Raw genomic sequence first — 17,320 nt, 5'->3', positions numbered from 1 at the left:
GGGTTGTGGCAGGGTGGGAAAGCAAAGTGCTGATGTCTTCCTTCACTTCCTTTTCCTCCCAGCTTGGGTCAGGACTCGCTGCTCAAAGCAGTGTGTAGGTCTGACTGAGAAAGGAGCTGGGAGGGGTGAGACATCTGGGTGGTTCCATGTGCAGAACAGTGATGCTGCTGGCCTTGGAGAGCATCTCCCTCCTGCTGTTGTTCCTCCAGATGGGTGCTGGTACAGCACTCTGGCAGCTGGCAAGCTGGCTAGAGGAAGGAGAGTGGCAGGTAGCTGCTGGGATTTTAAGGTGTCACAGGTTGTTCACAGGCTCTTGTTGTTCAGTTGACCCTTTTTCTTTCCTGGTTCCCTCTGTGCCTGTCCTGTGTTTTCTTACTCTTCTGCCCCTGAAGCAAACAATTCATGCTTTTTGCTTCTCCTGGAGCTGAGAGACTTCAGAGCAAATTAATATTTGTCCTCCTGCCTCTCCCTACACTCCATCTGCGTCACAGCCTCTATTCTTCTCCTTTCCATCACCCTACCACTGGCTCTTTTAATTTCTTTTCTTTTTTTTTAAATTTCTTTCTGCTCCCCCTCTACCCTGCACCTCCCTCTCCCTTTAGCCCAGCACATATTCGGATCCTCTCCCACCTGGCCTTCTCCTCACTATGGACATGTTTGCCCCATACCTGGCCTTTGGTCCATCACCCCCTTCACTCTCCTCTGCTGCCCTTCTCTTCCAGCACATACCAGACCTGACAGAGTAGAGTTTGAATGGGAATGGTGGCTGGGAAGTAGCAGAAGGGGCAGAATGGAAAGGTTTTGGGAGAGCATTGTGTCCATTACATTCTTCTGTCTCATTTTTCATTTGGCAGTCGTGTTGGTTTCTACGTCAACACATTCCAGAGTATAGCAGGCCTAGAAGAGAACTTCCATAAAGAAATGAGCAAGGTAAGGCAACTAACAACTTTACCCTACTAATACACAGCTTCCTCACTGTTATTAAAAAAACAAACAAAACCCACAAACAAACAAAAAACGACCCCAAACTGAAAAAAACAGCTGGAGAGAACAGTATTTGCCCTATATCAGAGAAAAATGTTAACCCTTATTTTTTTCTGAGCCGCTTGGGAGAAAGGCTGTCTGAGATAGTAATGTAAAGGGATGCAACACAGGGAAGAGACCACAGGACCATGCAGCAGTGGGGAGTTTGTGTCACTTGGCAGGACTTGTTTGCAGATCTGCAGAGGGAAGGGAAGCAACTTGCAGGTCTGTCTCTTGCTGTCTTTTTTTAGTTTGTCTACATTACAGATCTGTAACCTGGGCACTCTCAGCCTGGTATCTATTTTCTTCCTCCTCTGCTTGGCAGCAAGTTGCTGTGAACCCTCATCTGTGTAGCTGTGGGTATGAAAACAGCAGGGAAACTGCCAATCTGCAAGTCAGCTGAAGACTGAGACCCACCTCACTCTGGTCCCTCAAAAAGGCACTGCCCAGCAGTACCTCTCTGCTTTGGCTTCTTTCCTGCCCTGTGACCCAAAAGAAGGCATTTGAGTTCTTAGCATGTCCCTTGCGTGGGCTACCAGTTGGGCACAATTTGGGAATCACAGCAGTAAGCAGGGTTGTAACCTGGTAGCAGCAGACCAGATCCTGGTGCTGTGTGTCAGTGCCTAGTAGAGACCTCAGGAACAGTCTGTGGGAAAGCCCCCCCATTGCCAATTTCGTTTACAAATATGTTCTTGTTCTTTCACTTAAAATCTAGAGAAGTCTTGAATTTCTTAGGTCTGTATGCTGCTTCGAAGAGTTGCGCACCCTCTGTAAATGTTGCACTAATCTTGATGAATGACTGAGAGCTGGAGAACTCTTGAATTCCCTCCCCTCCCCAATGTCATCCTAACAATAAGACAGCCGCTAAGCAACAAGCAACATTACAGTCCTTCAATTCCGAGCAGTCAGGGGCCCTCTGCCTTGGTGTAATGCATCAGTTTTGAGCCCTGCTGACATTTCATGGGGACCTTTCCAATTAATAGCCTGCTTTTCCCCGCTGAGGGATGAACTGGTTGTTAAGAACAGGGAGGATTGTTATAATTATCAGTTTGTTGCTGTTAACTTACAGTCAGCAAAACATGGGAAAGATGCTTGTTACACAGGAATTCTCTTCTTGCATCATGTCTTGGATTTTTCTTTCCTGAGGAGTTTTGTATGAGAGCAGGGATTTTGCTTTATTCTATAAGAACCATCTGTTTCTTATTACTGCTATAGCATCCGATTAACTGCTGGTGTTGCTGGCACAATGCCTCCAACATTGATTGCATTGGATCCCTCCTCCTACCAATGATAAATCTGGCATCTCGTCTTGTTTATGAATTGGATGCTTCAGAATAGGAGTGTCTGGAGTGAATATTACAGCCTTTGGTGCCAGGGAGAGTTTAACCCCTAGTATTGCATCTCTGCGAAGATACTGAGGTGCCCAAACATAGATGGCCCAGGCAGCCTGAGAAGTCAAGGCCTGTTGGTGACTGGAAGTCCAGCTGCCTTTGGCTCCACACTTGAAATGGCCATATCCCAAGCCTTGATAAGCGGTCTGAAGAACAGCTTTGGCTACAAATCCGGAGTGAACCTTCAGTTGTAGCACGTTAGACCCTTAAGCAAACACTCTACCCACTTCTGCAGTGGTACCTGGCAGCACACCAGTGAGGGCAGGTGATAGAGAAGCAGAGAGGATGATGTGTAAGGGAGACAGAGCATTCCCACAAGGCATCAGCAGCTCTTCAACAGTTTGAGTACTCTAGCATTTTGTACTCCATGGAGGAGTGGAAACAGATGTAGAGCTGTCCTCTCTTGGGATAGCTGAGTATGTGCACATGTCCGGGCACAAGCCTGTGCAGGCCAGCCCAGACTCTTTTCTGGCACTTGGGCTCTTTTCTCATTCTTTTTCTTTCTTTTGTATTTTGCAGTTGAACCAAAATCTCCATGATGTCCTGCTGGGTCTAGACAAGCAGTACTCAGGCAATGCCTTCCCTGTTAAAGCACAGCCCAGGTCAGTAACTGTGGGAGCAGTGTCTTTCCCTCACCAGGGGAGGAGGAATAGGGATTTCTCTACCAGGGGTATTGAAACCTCCATGTTGTCAGCTGGGGAGTGATTTGACTGCTTGCATATAGCCAGCCAGTGCTCTCCTGAGACTCCCTAGAGCATGCCCAAGATTGCACTTGGGGCTGGGTGATGCAATGTAATACCTCTTACCTTTCTAGAATAGCATCTGGAGGCCTAAACATTGGTGCTGATAGAGACCTAAACTGATAGACCTAAACTAGGTGCTGATAGCTAGGCAACTGAGTCCCAGCTCTGCTTTTTTAAAAGTCAGATTCCATGCACTGACATGTAATACTGAGCTGCCCTTCGTTCTGGGTCCAGTTGCTCAGCACCTGTCCTGTTCTTTCCCTCAAAAGCTTCCACCATGTATCTGCAGCTTGGGAGCTTGACCAAAAAGAGCACATTTGTTTCCCCAGCCTCTTCTTTGGCCCTCCAAACTTGGAACCACCTGTCTGCCAAAGTCTAATAGTCCCTCCTATGTACCCAGCTGAGGTGTGTTTCCTCAGTGTGAGTTGTGGAATTAGTTGCAGCCTCACTAATATGGGGCTTCCTGATCTCGGAGCACTTCTAATCTACATGTATGCAAGGAGTGGGTGTCCTTCAGGCCTTTAGTTTTCTTTCCTCAGTGGGGTCCAGTCCTGTATGGTTAAGTGCAAGTCTGCACATTCTCTAGCACTGAGAGGGGAGGGAGAGGTCCGACTCTGGATGAAGCTGTCTGGCTCCCATCCAAATGCGTGAGTGATGAAACAACGTCGGGCTCTGGCTTCCAGCTGCTGCTAATCCCACGTGCCATGTGAGCAGGAACACAGTCCAAGTCCTCAATTGGTGCATTGATGGAGGGAGGAGGTGAAGTCAGCATGAAGTAAGGGCAAGCTGTGGTCTGAGTGCACTGATTTGGAAGGGCTAGATCAGCTGTTGAGATCTCTGTGCTCCCCTGTCTCTCCTCCCAGTTTAACCTCCTGTTGCAGTTGTGTATAGACAACTTGTGTGTCTTGTTCCAGCTCTAAAGGAAGAGGATGTTTGAGTAGAATTTCACCACTGAATTTTGGATTGCTAACACCAAATTTCCAAGATGCTAATAGGAGTGCTTCTTGCGAAAATAATATCTTCTTCCTAAATTAGCATGTGGTGTCTGTTGATCATCACAACCCAACAAGACTGAAGCCTTGTGAGGAGGCTGTGGTGCCCAGCCTCTTGCTGCCATGTGCCATGTTGTCTCTGATAGCAGCATTCTACAGGGCCCTTGGAAGAGGGTGAAGTAACAGGACAGATGAAAGCTGTAACCATTGCTTTCTCCAGCTCTTTCCTTCTCCTTCTTTTCTTCCTCAAGGAAGTGATTGCAGGCTGTAGTGACAGTCTGACCCAGATATGTTTAGTGGTGTTGTGGCATGAAGTTTTCTGGCCTGAAAGAACCTCCAATGAATAAATTACCTGTCCTCACAATTTCCACCCCTACAAACTACTAGCCTCATCTGGGGCTGTAATGGGTGTCTCAGCCACAGTTCTGTGCTCTTTGGCTGGCTACGAGATCACATGGCCCTAAAAACTGAAAATGAGAGCACACACAGAGGTCCCTGTGTGGGTAGAAATCTGAGTGCCGCTGCTTCATCACTTAGTCCCTGCATCTCGGCTGAGATGCCAGACCTGCCCCAGAGTGACTCTCTTCCTCCTGAGCATGGTGGAGCAGGCTCTTGTAGGAGGATATAGCAAAGGTTTGCCAGGATAGTAAATATGTTTTGCAGTGACCAGGAAATGCTGTGAGGCACTTCTTTCTCTCCTGCACATCTGGCCTCTCTCTGTGGTGCAGGGCTGGAGCAAGAGTGTGCAGGAGGAAATAGCCCCTGATCTGATTGCTTATTGTGGTTTGCAGCAGAAGCAGATGCTTCCCTAAACTTTCTCTACTGGGTAGGGGATTGGAGATGGATACAATGGCAGGAAATGAATGAGGAGGTGTGAGAAGAGAGGCAATTATCTGTGCACATCACTATGGCATTCATGCGAGGCCCTACAGAAGTATTTCTGTATCTGATGCTGGCTGTGTAGCACAGTAGTACAAAGATGGGAATGTCAGATGTGTTTTTGGGATTTGTTTCTGAATGAGTTTGAGCATTCCAGGCTCAGATGCCTAGAAGACCTAGGAGATCTGTAGTGTTATCCTAGTATGATCAAACTGGAAGAAAATGTAGTAGGAAAGCTGCTGATTAGGTTCCACCTATAAGACTGTGCACAGATCACATAAGTAAAGGGAAATGGGGATCTTGTTTCTTGTGTACCAATATTTACAGGGGAGACTGAGGAACTGTGATTACCTGTGGGGAAAAAAAGACATTTACAGTTCTGTGCTGGTCTATACAGTTTCCTTTTACTTCTTCTCCATGTGCACCCTGGCCCTATATTCCAAAGAGCAGGGAAAACAGTAGATTGCTCACATATATGTAGAACTTTGACAGTCACATAAAGCCCTCTCCTGCCCTCTCCAAAGCAGGCCATAGCTTTCTAGGAACCAAGGGAAGTGTGCACATGTTTCTGTGTGTGAGAGAGAGGAGATCTTGTCATCTTGATTACAGTGAGTTTTGTGGCACCAAGTGAATGGGTGCTCAGAAGTTGAATTTTTCCTTCCTGGTTTGACTGTGCCATTCTGTAACGGAAATGATTTGCGTGCCATCCTCAACAGAAAGAAAACTAAACTGTTCGCCAGGCTCAGGAAAAAGATGAGCAGGTACCGGTACGGAGAGCAGCATTTCGATATGTGTTTGACTTAGTTCCTAAAGCTGGAGAGGCTGTTGCTGGACTCTAACAGCCTGGCACGTGTTAACCCTGTGATGGGAGAGGGGTCCTTTGCATGATATGATGTGTTCGTGGCCTGCCGAGATCTCTCTGTTTCTGGATAATCCCATTAACTGCTTGTGCGCCTGGTATGAATCCTTGCTTCTTTTCCTATCTAAGCAGGCAGTGTGAAAGCTCAGACATTGTCTTTTCAGTTGCTTTTGTGTGACTAGAAGTGCAGTGCTGGGGTTTCCATGGGAAATAAGGGCAATTTTAATGATTAACAACCAGTAGTTTTACCTAGTGGAGCTTGCCCTTTTAAACAAGTCTGAAATGCTGTGTTCTCATTCCCTGTGCTGCCAGACAGGCAGGTCTTTAAAACTCAGAAGTCCTGTCCTATCTACCTGTTGCAGTTGGGAGTATGATGGGATGGGAGAAGGATGCTTCCAGCTTTGCTCTTTACTTGCTCTGTTCTGAGGGTCCTCAATACCTTGCTCCATCCATTTAAAATTTTGTGCAGTGCTGAAGGAAAAGAAACCCTGTTGTCTTGTATAAAGACAGCAAATGTCAGCATCTTGCCTTTCAAGACAGTGATGTCATTGAATAACTGGATAGCTACTATGCCTAGAGTTACTATAGCCAAGGTCAAGGACTCTGACAAGAACATGCTGTGGAGCAAAGTGGGAATTGTTGCAAATGGCATGAAAGCTTCCTCTGATTTTTTTTTTTTTTTTTTTTCCTTAGTCTTTATGTTAGTATTTTCTCCATGGGGTCCCTATAGGAAGAAAAAAAAAAAAAAAAAATCTCAAGATGATGTCCTGCCAGCAACAATGGTGAATAGGGATCCTTGCTTTTCTGATTTTGGCTTCCCACTGACTAGGGCAAGTCACACAACCATTCTGTCTCTGCTATGCATCCTTTGTAAAGTGGGAGGCTGGAGGGTGGGGAATGGTAATTTCACAGGGAAGCTAATGGGAAGATCTTGATTTTATGTCCTCAAATGAAAAGTAGTGAAGGAATGTCTGTGTTGTTACTATTCTGAGGTTTTCTGCTATAGGAAAAAGAGGATTCCCAGTAGTACTTCTCTGGATGTTTGTCCCTGGTCCTTGGTTTGGATCAGTGTTGTACCTGCACCAGGCAGGAGGTCAAGTATTTCCAGTCACTGAGAACAGATGGATGCTACAGCAGAGGGAGAGCTAGTAAACCTCATTTTGGTGAGCTCTAGCCACAACATCCTTCTGCTTTGCCTTCATAAAAGTCCAACTGGCCCAGCAGTTAAGGTGCCTGACCTGGGCTGTGCTGGGGGTGTCTGCTATCAGAGCAGCTGCTGGGGTCAGAGAAATGTGCAACCCTTGGTGAGGGGAAGAAGGGTCAGGGACTTGGTCACTCTTTGATCTGCAGCAAGAATATACGTTTATGCCACTGTATGTTTGGGTATGTAGGTGCTTCTTCCTTCTTTTTCCTGTGTCCTGTCCCCCCTCCCCCCTTTTTATGAAAAAGAAAAAAAAAAAGTAATTCAACAGCCTGCTTTGGTGCTAAAAAATAAAAGTTACTTTTGGCTAAAAAGCCCTGTCTGCGCCTTAGCGGAGATGCCAACCTCTTTCTTTTTAACTGAAGAACTTGGCAGGAGGTCACTGGTCTGTTTTTACCATATTGGAAAGTAGGTTTCATCCTCTACCAGAGGATTGTTAGAATCACATGGGAACCCCATCTGCAGATGTTACTCTGCTCTTCTAGAACAGATGAGGCGTCCCCATGATGGATCTGGGAGCTCAGCAGCACTAAAAGAGGCTGGGGGATTTTGGCTTTCCCTTCAGCTTTAGTAACTGCATTAGACTCTGTTCCCAGCTCTCTATTTGCAGAAGAAAGTTGACACCCCCTTCCCTTTGCTGCCTGATATTCCTGGATTTGGCATCACTTCCCAGTTGCTCATGGGAAGGAAAAAGAGAGCGCAATGACCTTGTTGTTTTGACTTTTTTTACTGTGGTGCTCACGTTTGGTCAGTGGGGACAGTACCCACACTCTTGCACTCTTTTTCCCCTGTGTTTCCTAGAGCAAGCAGGCAGTTTGGAGACGGGACTTTGCTCTGTGTGGGCAGTGTGTGCTCCCTGGGGACCTGTGAAGGACAGAGGATCCTGGTGACAGGCTTGCTTGATGCTGGTTGCACTGGCTAAATGCGTGCAAAGCAACAAGTGCAGGAATGAAGGTGCTGCTCAGGGGACTGGAAAAGGCTCAGCCAAAATTAGCACTGGCATTTTCCAAGGGGGATCAGCCAACACATCAAACAAGCTGTAAATAGTAGTGACTTAATGAAGGCTTTAGTGTGGGGCCCTCTCAGCCCTTGTACAATGAGGGGAAGAAACTGGGCTGCCTCTCATGTGGGAGCCTTTTACCAATGTATCTCCAAATGAAGTCACTGTTGGGCACCTAAAATAAGGCACTAAAAAGCTGTTCTATGGCCTTTAAAAAATAAGCCTGAATTCCTTTCTCACTGGGGGAAATGGCCTCTTCAGGTCCCTGGAAGGAAAAGTCTACCCTTGTGTTGGTAGGCCAGCTGATAGTCCCAATATTTTCAATGTAGTCTGGGTCTTTGAGGAGTCCCAGCAGTCTATCTATAGATTGCTGTCCCCCATCTTCTCCAAAGTGCTTTCAACTCCAGAAAAAGTAACATGTAATTTTTTCCCCAGCTCTAGCATCAGAAGACATTTTCTGTTGTTTCCTGCTGTTCTCTGGTGACTCCCATTTAGAGTGGGACTTCCTTACCTTCACCCTCCAACCATTATTACTTTTAATCTGTAGCACAACCTTATCAATTTTTCAGAATCCTTCACCCAACCTACTGTTTTGAAGGGATTTCTGGGGACCTCTGAGGAAGGACTCTGTAGGCATGTCAGTCAAACTAAAGAGCTGCAGGGATTGACATTCATGTTCTTGTTCCTCCTCTTGCCTTTTTCTTCTTCCTTTTCCTCTTTTTTTCCCTTGGTGTGTGTGCCCCTGGTTGAGAGCTGCTGGCAGAGAATGTCATTGGGTTTGTTGCATTATGGTGGTGTGCTGCTAGCATCAGTGTCATCAGAAACATCTGACCTGCATGTGGACCTGAGAACAAGCGCTTTGAGGGGAAATGTGCGTGTGGGGTGTGGATATGGGGAGAAAGTGGGTGGAATGGGTGAGGGTGAAGTGAATGAAGAGGGAATGGGGTGGGGAGCTTGAAAGCTGGAATGCTGAGCAGGGGGAGATGCTTGCTTGGAAGGGGAGGTTTGTTGAAGTGCCTTGCTGTCCCTTCCTCCTCTGTCCCCCTACTCGTGAGTGTTTAGGAATGAGGTCATCATGCATGTTAACCAATGACCACCACACCTCGGGCATCCAAGTATGAGTGGGTGTACATGTCTGGAGCTCTAGGTTCTCTTGGGACAGAGCTAAGAAATAATTGACTTGGTGTCCCTGCAGAATCAGATCTGCATTGCTCTAGTCATGGCTCTATACTGGGATTTATTGTCTCAAGTTGTAGGAAAAGATTTGTTCCTTTCAGCCTCCCAAGGTCTTTAACTTCGCAAGAACTTCAGTTTCATGAATGGAGGCAAATATATCTCCCTGTAGATGAGGTTGCACAGCCCTTTTGCAATATTCTGTAATATTCTGTTTTCAATTGAGTGTAGTTTTGCCAAACTGTAACCTCTTTGCTAAAATAGCTCCTACCAGTGTCTGTGCTTCTGCATGACTTGAGATGAATTGATTAGTTGCTTTTTGGGGAGCTGAATTTCAGCCAAGATGATTCAGCTGTTCCTGAGAATTAGGCTGGGAAAATGGTTTTACCTTTATCCCTGTTGGAATTCTCTGTAACCAACTTTTTAGTAAACCTTTCATGATTCCATACTTTGAAGCACAGACTTGACACTTGGCCAGGGTGTGCCCTTAGGGAAAGGTGTGTGTGTGCCTATTTCCATTCCTTTGAAAAATCTGTTGAAATCTGACCAAGTTATGAACCAACAAATGCCATTGACATAGGCTCCTTGCATCTTAGTTACTTGAAGAATCCCTCTTGACTGTGTGTCAGAAACTCCTAGAATAAGGACCAACTGGAAAGGCAAGGGCAGGAGGGGTTCTTCATTGAAAACAGGGCTAGGGAGAGTTTCCATAATAGAAAAAATTTTATTAGTAGCCACTCACGTTTTTTTTTGTTGTTTGGAACAGTCTGTGAAACCTCTGGCTACTTTGCCCCTCTTCCAGCTTGGCCAGTTTGTACCACATAGGCTGTAATCATAGAATATCATATTCCTCTTAGTTCAGGTGTTGCAAATCTATTAGTCATAACCCATGCAAGTGTCAGTATGCCACCATGCAGCAAAATTCTTATCTATACAATCTACAACTAAATGAGCTGCAACAGAATTCCTTCCCCCATCTGCTTCCCCAGTATTAAAAGACTATGATTTAATGTCAGGCACTTATTTTAGAATCTAGCAGAATTAAGGATGCCCGATTTTTTTGTTTTGTTTTGTTTTCCTGTGTCTCAGGCAAAGTATATCCGTGCAGTAGGAATTTAGTGAGTAGCCTGCTGCACAGTAATGCTGCTGCAGTGTGTTGGACTGCAAATGACTCAGCAAAGATGCTTCTCAGCAGCTTGTAGAGGCTTCGGATATCTTCATTGTGTGTCTGGGCAGTGAAGCAAAGAGATAAGAGGCCCACTGATCTGTGCTGGTTGGCATAACTCCTCTTAGGCCTGGCTCAGACCTCTCTCTTTTTCTCCCCTCTCTATTTCTTTATTTCTCCACTTTCTTCAGTGACAGCACCCCAGCGAAAGCAAATAAAAGCCCCTCACCTCCACCAGATGGATCTCCCATCACCAGCCCTGAGACCAAGACTGTCAACCATGAACTGGAACCGTCCACTTTGGAAGCACCCGGGGCAAGCATCCCAAAGTCACCATCTCAGGTAGTGTCCCTATGCCATTGATCATGTCTTTGCAGTATGACCGCTGATGACACAGGCTCTGAGAGTCAAGGACATCCATTGTTTGCTTTGTTGGACCTCTGCTTGCTACTGAGCACAGAGAATATGACATGATAATTGTTCTCCTTTACTGATTCCTGAAAGGTTCCTGAGAATGCAGGTTGCTCATTTGTCATCTATAGATCATATCAGGAAGAACTAAGTTGTTTCTGAATGCCTCTACAAGGGGAGGACCAGTAATACCTTTTGCTGTCCGGTAGCACAGCCAGGAAGATCCAGGGAGGAGGGAGTTGTAGCTAGGCGAGGAAGTTTGTTCTTTACATTTGAATTAACCTGTAGAATTCAGTGGTCCAGTTTCTTTTCAAGAACTTCTGTAACTGAGGAAAGTTCAAAGAAAAAAGTTTAATAGGGATAAGGAGAACATCTGTACTTTGCATGATATTTTACTTTAATCCCAAGATAAAATATTATGCTAAAAATAAAGGCATTAGATTTTTATGCTATAAATTAGGTGGGTACCAGGAAGGAGACTGTCTGTTATCTGGGGTCTGATACCTTCCATGTGGCCTTTTCTAGTCCTTTCTTTACACAGGAGATACCCAGTGACATGTTTAAAATAGTAGATGTAACTCCTGATACTCAGCATATCATATATGTTTTACTTTGGGATTTAAGGAAAATAACACATTTACTTCCTCTTTGCATCTGAATGGGGAAAAGCTTAGTAGGGAAAAGTGGTAACTAGGCTGACAAATTTGTCTGGTGCCATTCCTTGGCATTTAAGTGGGACACTTAGGAGGAATCTTCCAGGAAGAATTAAAGCTGAGAGGGGTTCTGATCAAACTGATAAGAGAAAACCTGTAACTTCCGAAAAGAGATGGGTGAAACTCAGAACTTCCTTGCTGTTGTCAAATATATAGCAATGTGATTCCAAATCCGGGCCTGTGGTGTAGGCTGTCTCCTGTTTCTGAACTGCTGCTCACAACATTTTTCTCTCCACTGCATTTTTGATTTTCAGGATTATCTAGGAACAAAAAGGAGATGTTCGTACATTGGATAAAGGGTCTTTTCCAGCCCTGTGAGATGTATGGGTGCCTGGCAGTGTCTTTTCAGGACTTCTCCAGAGTGGCTTTATCACTGCCCTGCCTAGGACTTTGGAGTAGCATATGTGTGTGGAGGAGGGAGGATAGTGCATCCAGAATTGCCTTCCCATTTTGTCAGAGATTGCCATAACTTGATTGAAATTTGGAACAAGAAATCATACAAATTTATTGAGCTGTTCACTTGCAGACTTCACTCACCCTGCCTGTGGACTTGTCTTGCTGAGTTTGGCTTCTTCCCGTTCATTTAAGTAGCGCATATAAGCCGTGGTTTTGCCAGCCTGCAAGTGCGTTCTCATTCACTTGCTGCCTTCCTGCCCACAGGAATGGGGCTGGAGGCACCTTTTGTCGAGCAAGCAGAATATTCCAGTGCAGCCCTGGCTGGAGCCTCAGATGGGCCGCAGGCAAGACTGAAATAGTATTTGCAGCTAATGCTGCCACCAGCTGGCAGCTCTTTCCCAGTCTGTATTAAATTCATGCTCCCGGGCCTCACTACAGTGAAGAGTGGAGCTCCCTATTCGTGCTAGGTGCTGAGACATGGAGGGAAGTCAAGGGCAGGGGTTTCATACTCAGAGCTAAGCCTGTGTCTGTATGGATAAAGTCTAGAAACTAAGTATGTGCCAGCTTGCCAGTCAGCTGGAAAACACGAGTGTCTACTCTTAGTAGTAGTCTCGACTACTACTAAAGCAGTGGTCGCCTTTAATACCGAAATCTTCACAGATGTGGGTGATTTGTTCTAGGGTCCTTCTAGGGAGGCTAAGGGCCTCATCCTCTGGGGGAGGATGGAGCAACAAGCTAGTACAATTCTCTGGCCTCTTCCTCTCTGCAAACAATAAGCAAAGGCTGTGGAATGAAAGACAACAAATTAGGAGAGACCAAATAAATACTAAGTTTTGAACTGTTCCCTATGACAAAAAAATAGCTCTTTTACTGTGATTTAGTTCTCAAAAGCAGCTTATTTCTGTCTTTTGGAAGAAGCTCTCTGCACTGAGTAATTTGATGATGACACAGGACTTCAGGGGTCTGTGAAATTTCAAAGGTCAGACTTTTGCTCTCAGTTACATCAGTGAAACATTGTAATGACACTTTTGAAATTGCTCAACTATGTTGAATTTAGACAGGTAAAACTCTGTGGGATCCACGTCAGCAGAGAAATTGTAGAGTATTTGTTTTATTCTAGGTGATGAAGTTGTTCGTGAATTTCTAGGTATAGCCCAGCATCAATATGCAGTCCTGTTGTCTTTGAAATGTGGTTTTAGACTGCTGGACACTGTGAAAGTGGTGGTTTCCCAAAACACTAATGCACTGGAAGAAAGGAGACCGACTATTTTAGAGAAATAAATAGCAGAAGAGTTGGGATCTTTTTGACTTCAGAGTTTGTAATTAGGGAATTGAGAATAGCTTTTCCCTGAAATTTCTGGTCCCTTCTTGCAACTGTCAAGCAGGTGATTTTCAGGAAGGGATTGTTCTCAGGGAATATGGACACACCACCTTCTGCCAACAGTGAAAAGTCAGAAGTGAACACACTACTTTCATTATTTCTCCATGCCAGCTATTCAGTGGAAAATATGTGTTTGCATACTCACTCACACTCTCTAAAAGTGTGTTAACCCAGTAGAAAACTGGGCATATCCTCAGCAGTCAGAATAAATGCCTTTGTAGAGCTCAGTTATATGCTGGAGGAGTGTGAACAGAGGACTAGGAATTGGGGATTGCTGTGTTTCTTATCTGGGCCTGACACTGATATACTGGGTGCCCATTGTCAGGTCTTGCTGCCTTGGGATCCTGTAAACTGTAAAACATTACTGTAAATGGAAAGCATTGTCATTGTTGAGCATTGCTATGGTGCTGGGAACTTGTATGGCTGCTTTGTTCCAACACAGCAGCAGCTCCTCAAAGTTTGTTTTGATCTGGAAATAATCACTGAACACTGGGCACAGAAAAATGTGAAAAGAATATGGGTGGGTTGATCTAGGGAGGGTCTACCACAGCTTCCCATGGGGTTCTGGATGCAGTGTCAGGCTGAGTCTTCTAGTGTGATGGGTATTAGGATGGGTTAGAGTTATGGGGTCAGACTTTGTTATGCATTCTCTGGGATCTCCATTTGGGAAACACAGCTTCATTAGTGTCAATGCTCATTGGTGAAACTGAGAGCAGAGTTGGGCCCACAGCAGTCATAGCTTCTCAGGAGTTTGAATTGTTCTTGCCTAAAGCTGAGAAGCAGTAAGATGGTATCAAAAGGTCCTTCAGACATTTCTTATGGTACACTGGTAACCTGTGCACCAGGGAACCAGTACTGGGCAGATGAGAGTCTGTCCTCATGGTCACCTACCCATAATAGGACAAATTGAGTCTGGTCTTTCATTCCCTTAGGTATGGTAAGTATGGCAAAAGGAGGCAGTACTGACCTGGTCTATTGAATTGTGTTCCCAGTAACTGATCTGCTCCCCTTCCCAGTGGTTCTTTTGAAGGTTGCACATGCTTTAATTATGTATGCATGTCTTGTCAATGCATATTAATTGTGTTACGCTTCTCCTCTGCAGAGGGAAACTTGCCCACAGCTGAAGTGTAACTAATGATGCCAAACCTTCTCTGGAGGCGTGTGATTGTTTTTTTGTTTTGTTTCAATTCAGCCCTTCAACCTCCCTTCCTCTCTCTTCAGATGGAGTTAATTGGACCCTGCTCTGTGCCTGTGGTTGTGATTTCCCTCACCTTCAGTTTTTGTGGCTAACCTGGTTCCTGTCTCTGGTTTTTTTGGGTGTCGCCGTCTGTGCTGTGGCTGTGTGCTCATTTGCATGCAGTTGAGGAAAGGGCCTCCGGTGCCTCCGCCTCCAAAAGTCACCCCCTCCAAGGAGATCAAGCAGGAGAACATCATCAGTCTGTTTGATGACAATTTTGTCCCTGAGATAAGTGTGACAACCCCTTCGCAGGTTAGCTGCTAATGCCCTGCCTTATATTTGTCTGCTTCTGAACTTTTTCTTTTGACCTTTTTTCTCTTTGGGGGTGTCAAGCCCTGAAACCTGGTCAGGTGAAGGATGAAGGCAAGGTCAGCATTGGAACTCAGAAGGCAGAGGGTTAGATAGGAGGCTAACTTAGAGGGGAGGGTGGCTAGAAGGCAGCTTTCACTAACATGTTGCCTTTGAGAGCTTTCATTCATAGAAGAAACAGGAGAAATGCAACTGGTGAAGATGCCAGAAGGTAATCACTCCATCTGTTCAGCAGCAGTGCACATGGATTATGAGGGCTCCCCTCATATTCCATGATATGTTCTCTCCAGACTCATTGATCCTGGGTGTGAATGAAGCACGTGTTTTCTGCCTGTGCACATCCCCAAGTGCTGAACCTGGCATCTGTGCCAGTTCTGGGTGGAGGTAGTTTTGTGTCTCTGTGCCTTCACACATGGGCTTTGTGGTTTAAAGTCCACACCTGCACAGGAAAGACCAATAGGAATTGCATAAAGTTCTCTTAGCAGAGAATAGGTGCCTCCAGTTTAGATGGGCAGGATTGTGCCTACTTTGAATTCAGGACTGCTGACAGAGTCTGTCACTCTTCACCGGCAAGTGGTTCCCATCAAAATATTTCTTTCTTGTCATGTGGAACCTTCTGAAGCGCTGAAAAAGGAAAAACATTTTCAAATTATATATTTATCTCTTCACTTTCATTTGATTTACATCACTGCAAGAGAGGATGTCCAGGTGGGGAATTCTGTGTTGGATCTGGGAAGATGTCAGTTCTTATGTATATAGGAGCCTGACCAGATTTCTGGCTGTATCATGAGATACCTGCTTTTTTTATATATATACACGTATATATATTTTATTTTTTTTTCCTAAATGCTTGTTGAAGCACAAATAATATTTTTATCAGTGCTCATCTGTGACTCATTCCCTAACTTTTCCTTGCATCATGCTGCTCCATTGCCTCTGGTTTGCCACCTTCCACCCAGCTGCTGAGGAGCAGAGGTCGAGTGGGAAGGGAAGTTAATGTCAGATTTTGAATTGCAGTAGATAAAGCTTACAGAGCAGAGAGATGATTTGACAGCAGTGTTGGAAGGTGGGGACCACAGGCAGCTGAGCAACTCTTTATCGTTTTCTATGCTTCCTTCTCCTGTATCATAATGGACAGCTCTGTCTGCTCCATGGTTTGTATCATGTATTTCCATGTGAACGCCAGCCCTTAGTCAGACGTACTCTTCTGCACCTGATCAGTGCTCCGACCCAGGATGGGATCTGCTGTGACTTTCAATCAGATGGGAGTTCTGAGGGAGGATGCTGATTGCCAGAACAATCTTCACTGAAGCACCCAACAGCCACTAGCATTCAGTGTGTTGCCAAGGGCCGTTCCTGTCAAATGTCTTAGCTCCAGTGAGCTGTCTTGTGAGAGATCTGGGTTAAAGGCAAGGGATGCTGGCCCTTGCATGTAAGTCTTGAATGGCAGGTAAGATTATTCCATGACTGAAGCCTTGTATGTAGCATTACCAAACAAAACTAAAGATCGGGGTTGGAGCCTCTCTGATGGGTAGCCTGGATGTGCTGAAGGAGCGTACTAGAATGCCAGTTGGATTTTTCTTACTGGTCAGGGTTTATGATTGTGAGATGGGAGAGCTTGATTCCTTGACCTCATCCCTGTGGATTTCAGAGATGTTAATAAGGGAGAGAAGAGTTTGTAAGAAAATTGGAGTAAGAGGAAACTAGAGGAGGTGAAAATGGTGGTGGTGTGGTTTGTATTCAGAGGACTGTCTCTTAAATGGTGTCTCTTTCTATACCAAATGGAGTTTTGCCATTGTGGGGCTATGATATAACTGCGGAGACCACCCTGCAACATTTTATGTGTGTTGGAAAGGTAGCTGAAGCAGATGGGCCAGTGAGCTGGGAGGTCAGTGGAAATGGGCAAGTCTTCCCAGAGAAAGCAGCTTCCTCTGAAGTTGAGTAGAAGGAAGTGTCTTGTAGTGGTTAAATCTAAAAACCAAAAGTGATAGTTCAGTTTTGAATACTAATGAGTTGTCCTGTGTAGCGACTGCTTCATTAATGGTAATGTGCTATTGCTGTCTTTAGTGAAAGTGTTAATCAGCCAAAGGGAGTTATTCTGCTGACTTTGAAGAGAGTAGCAAAGCTCCTCAGTTTTATACTTTTTTAGAAGATTTATGTGTATATGTTTCTGGGATGTCCAGAAAAGGAAACCATTAAAAACAGCTTTTCTTAGATTGGGGAGTGATTTAAATTGCTTAGGTTTAGTCTTAGATTTATCTTAGAAGGCAGGGGGGAATTGGAAGCTTTGGGGGTTAGCTCTGAGGTCTCTCAGACTTGCCTTCTAGCAGTTTGAGTGGTTTTCTGCCTGGATCTGTGTTCCTGAGATGAGTTGTGTAGATGGCAGCTCTTATGTATGTGGCTGAGGGAGTCTGTCCTGGGCCTTCAGTACAAAGGCAGATGGATTA

The 17,320-nt window shown here is 45.2% G+C and overlaps 1 protein-coding gene across 12 annotated transcripts in view; it reads left to right on the top strand.

The window, feature by feature from the left end:
• Positions 1–17,320, top strand: part of BIN1 (bridging integrator 1) — a 98,073-nt gene that overhangs the window by 66,628 nt on the left and 14,125 nt on the right. For 5 of the 12 annotated variants that reach the window (XM_074911502.1, XM_074911504.1, XM_074911500.1 and 2 more), the window contains 4 exons: positions 855–930; positions 2,934–3,016; positions 10,618–10,768; positions 14,688–14,816. In XM_074911502.1, coding sequence (XP_074767603.1) covers positions 855–930; positions 2,934–3,016; positions 10,618–10,768; positions 14,688–14,816 — 439 coding nt within the window. Of the gene's footprint in view, positions 1–854; positions 931–2,933; positions 3,017–5,744; positions 5,790–10,617; positions 10,769–14,687; positions 14,817–17,320 lie in introns of all 12 variants that reach the window. The other 7 variants (XM_074911510.1, XM_074911506.1, XM_074911508.1 and 4 more) reach the window with 3 other exon arrangements.

This window comes from Athene noctua, chromosome 7, assembly GCF_965140245.1.
Source record: "Athene noctua chromosome 7, bAthNoc1.hap1.1, whole genome shotgun sequence".
NCBI lineage: Eukaryota > Metazoa > Chordata > Aves > Strigiformes > Strigidae > Athene > Athene noctua.
Note: the sequence above shows the minus strand (reverse complement) of the source record. Positions and strands in the feature narration are given on the sequence as shown.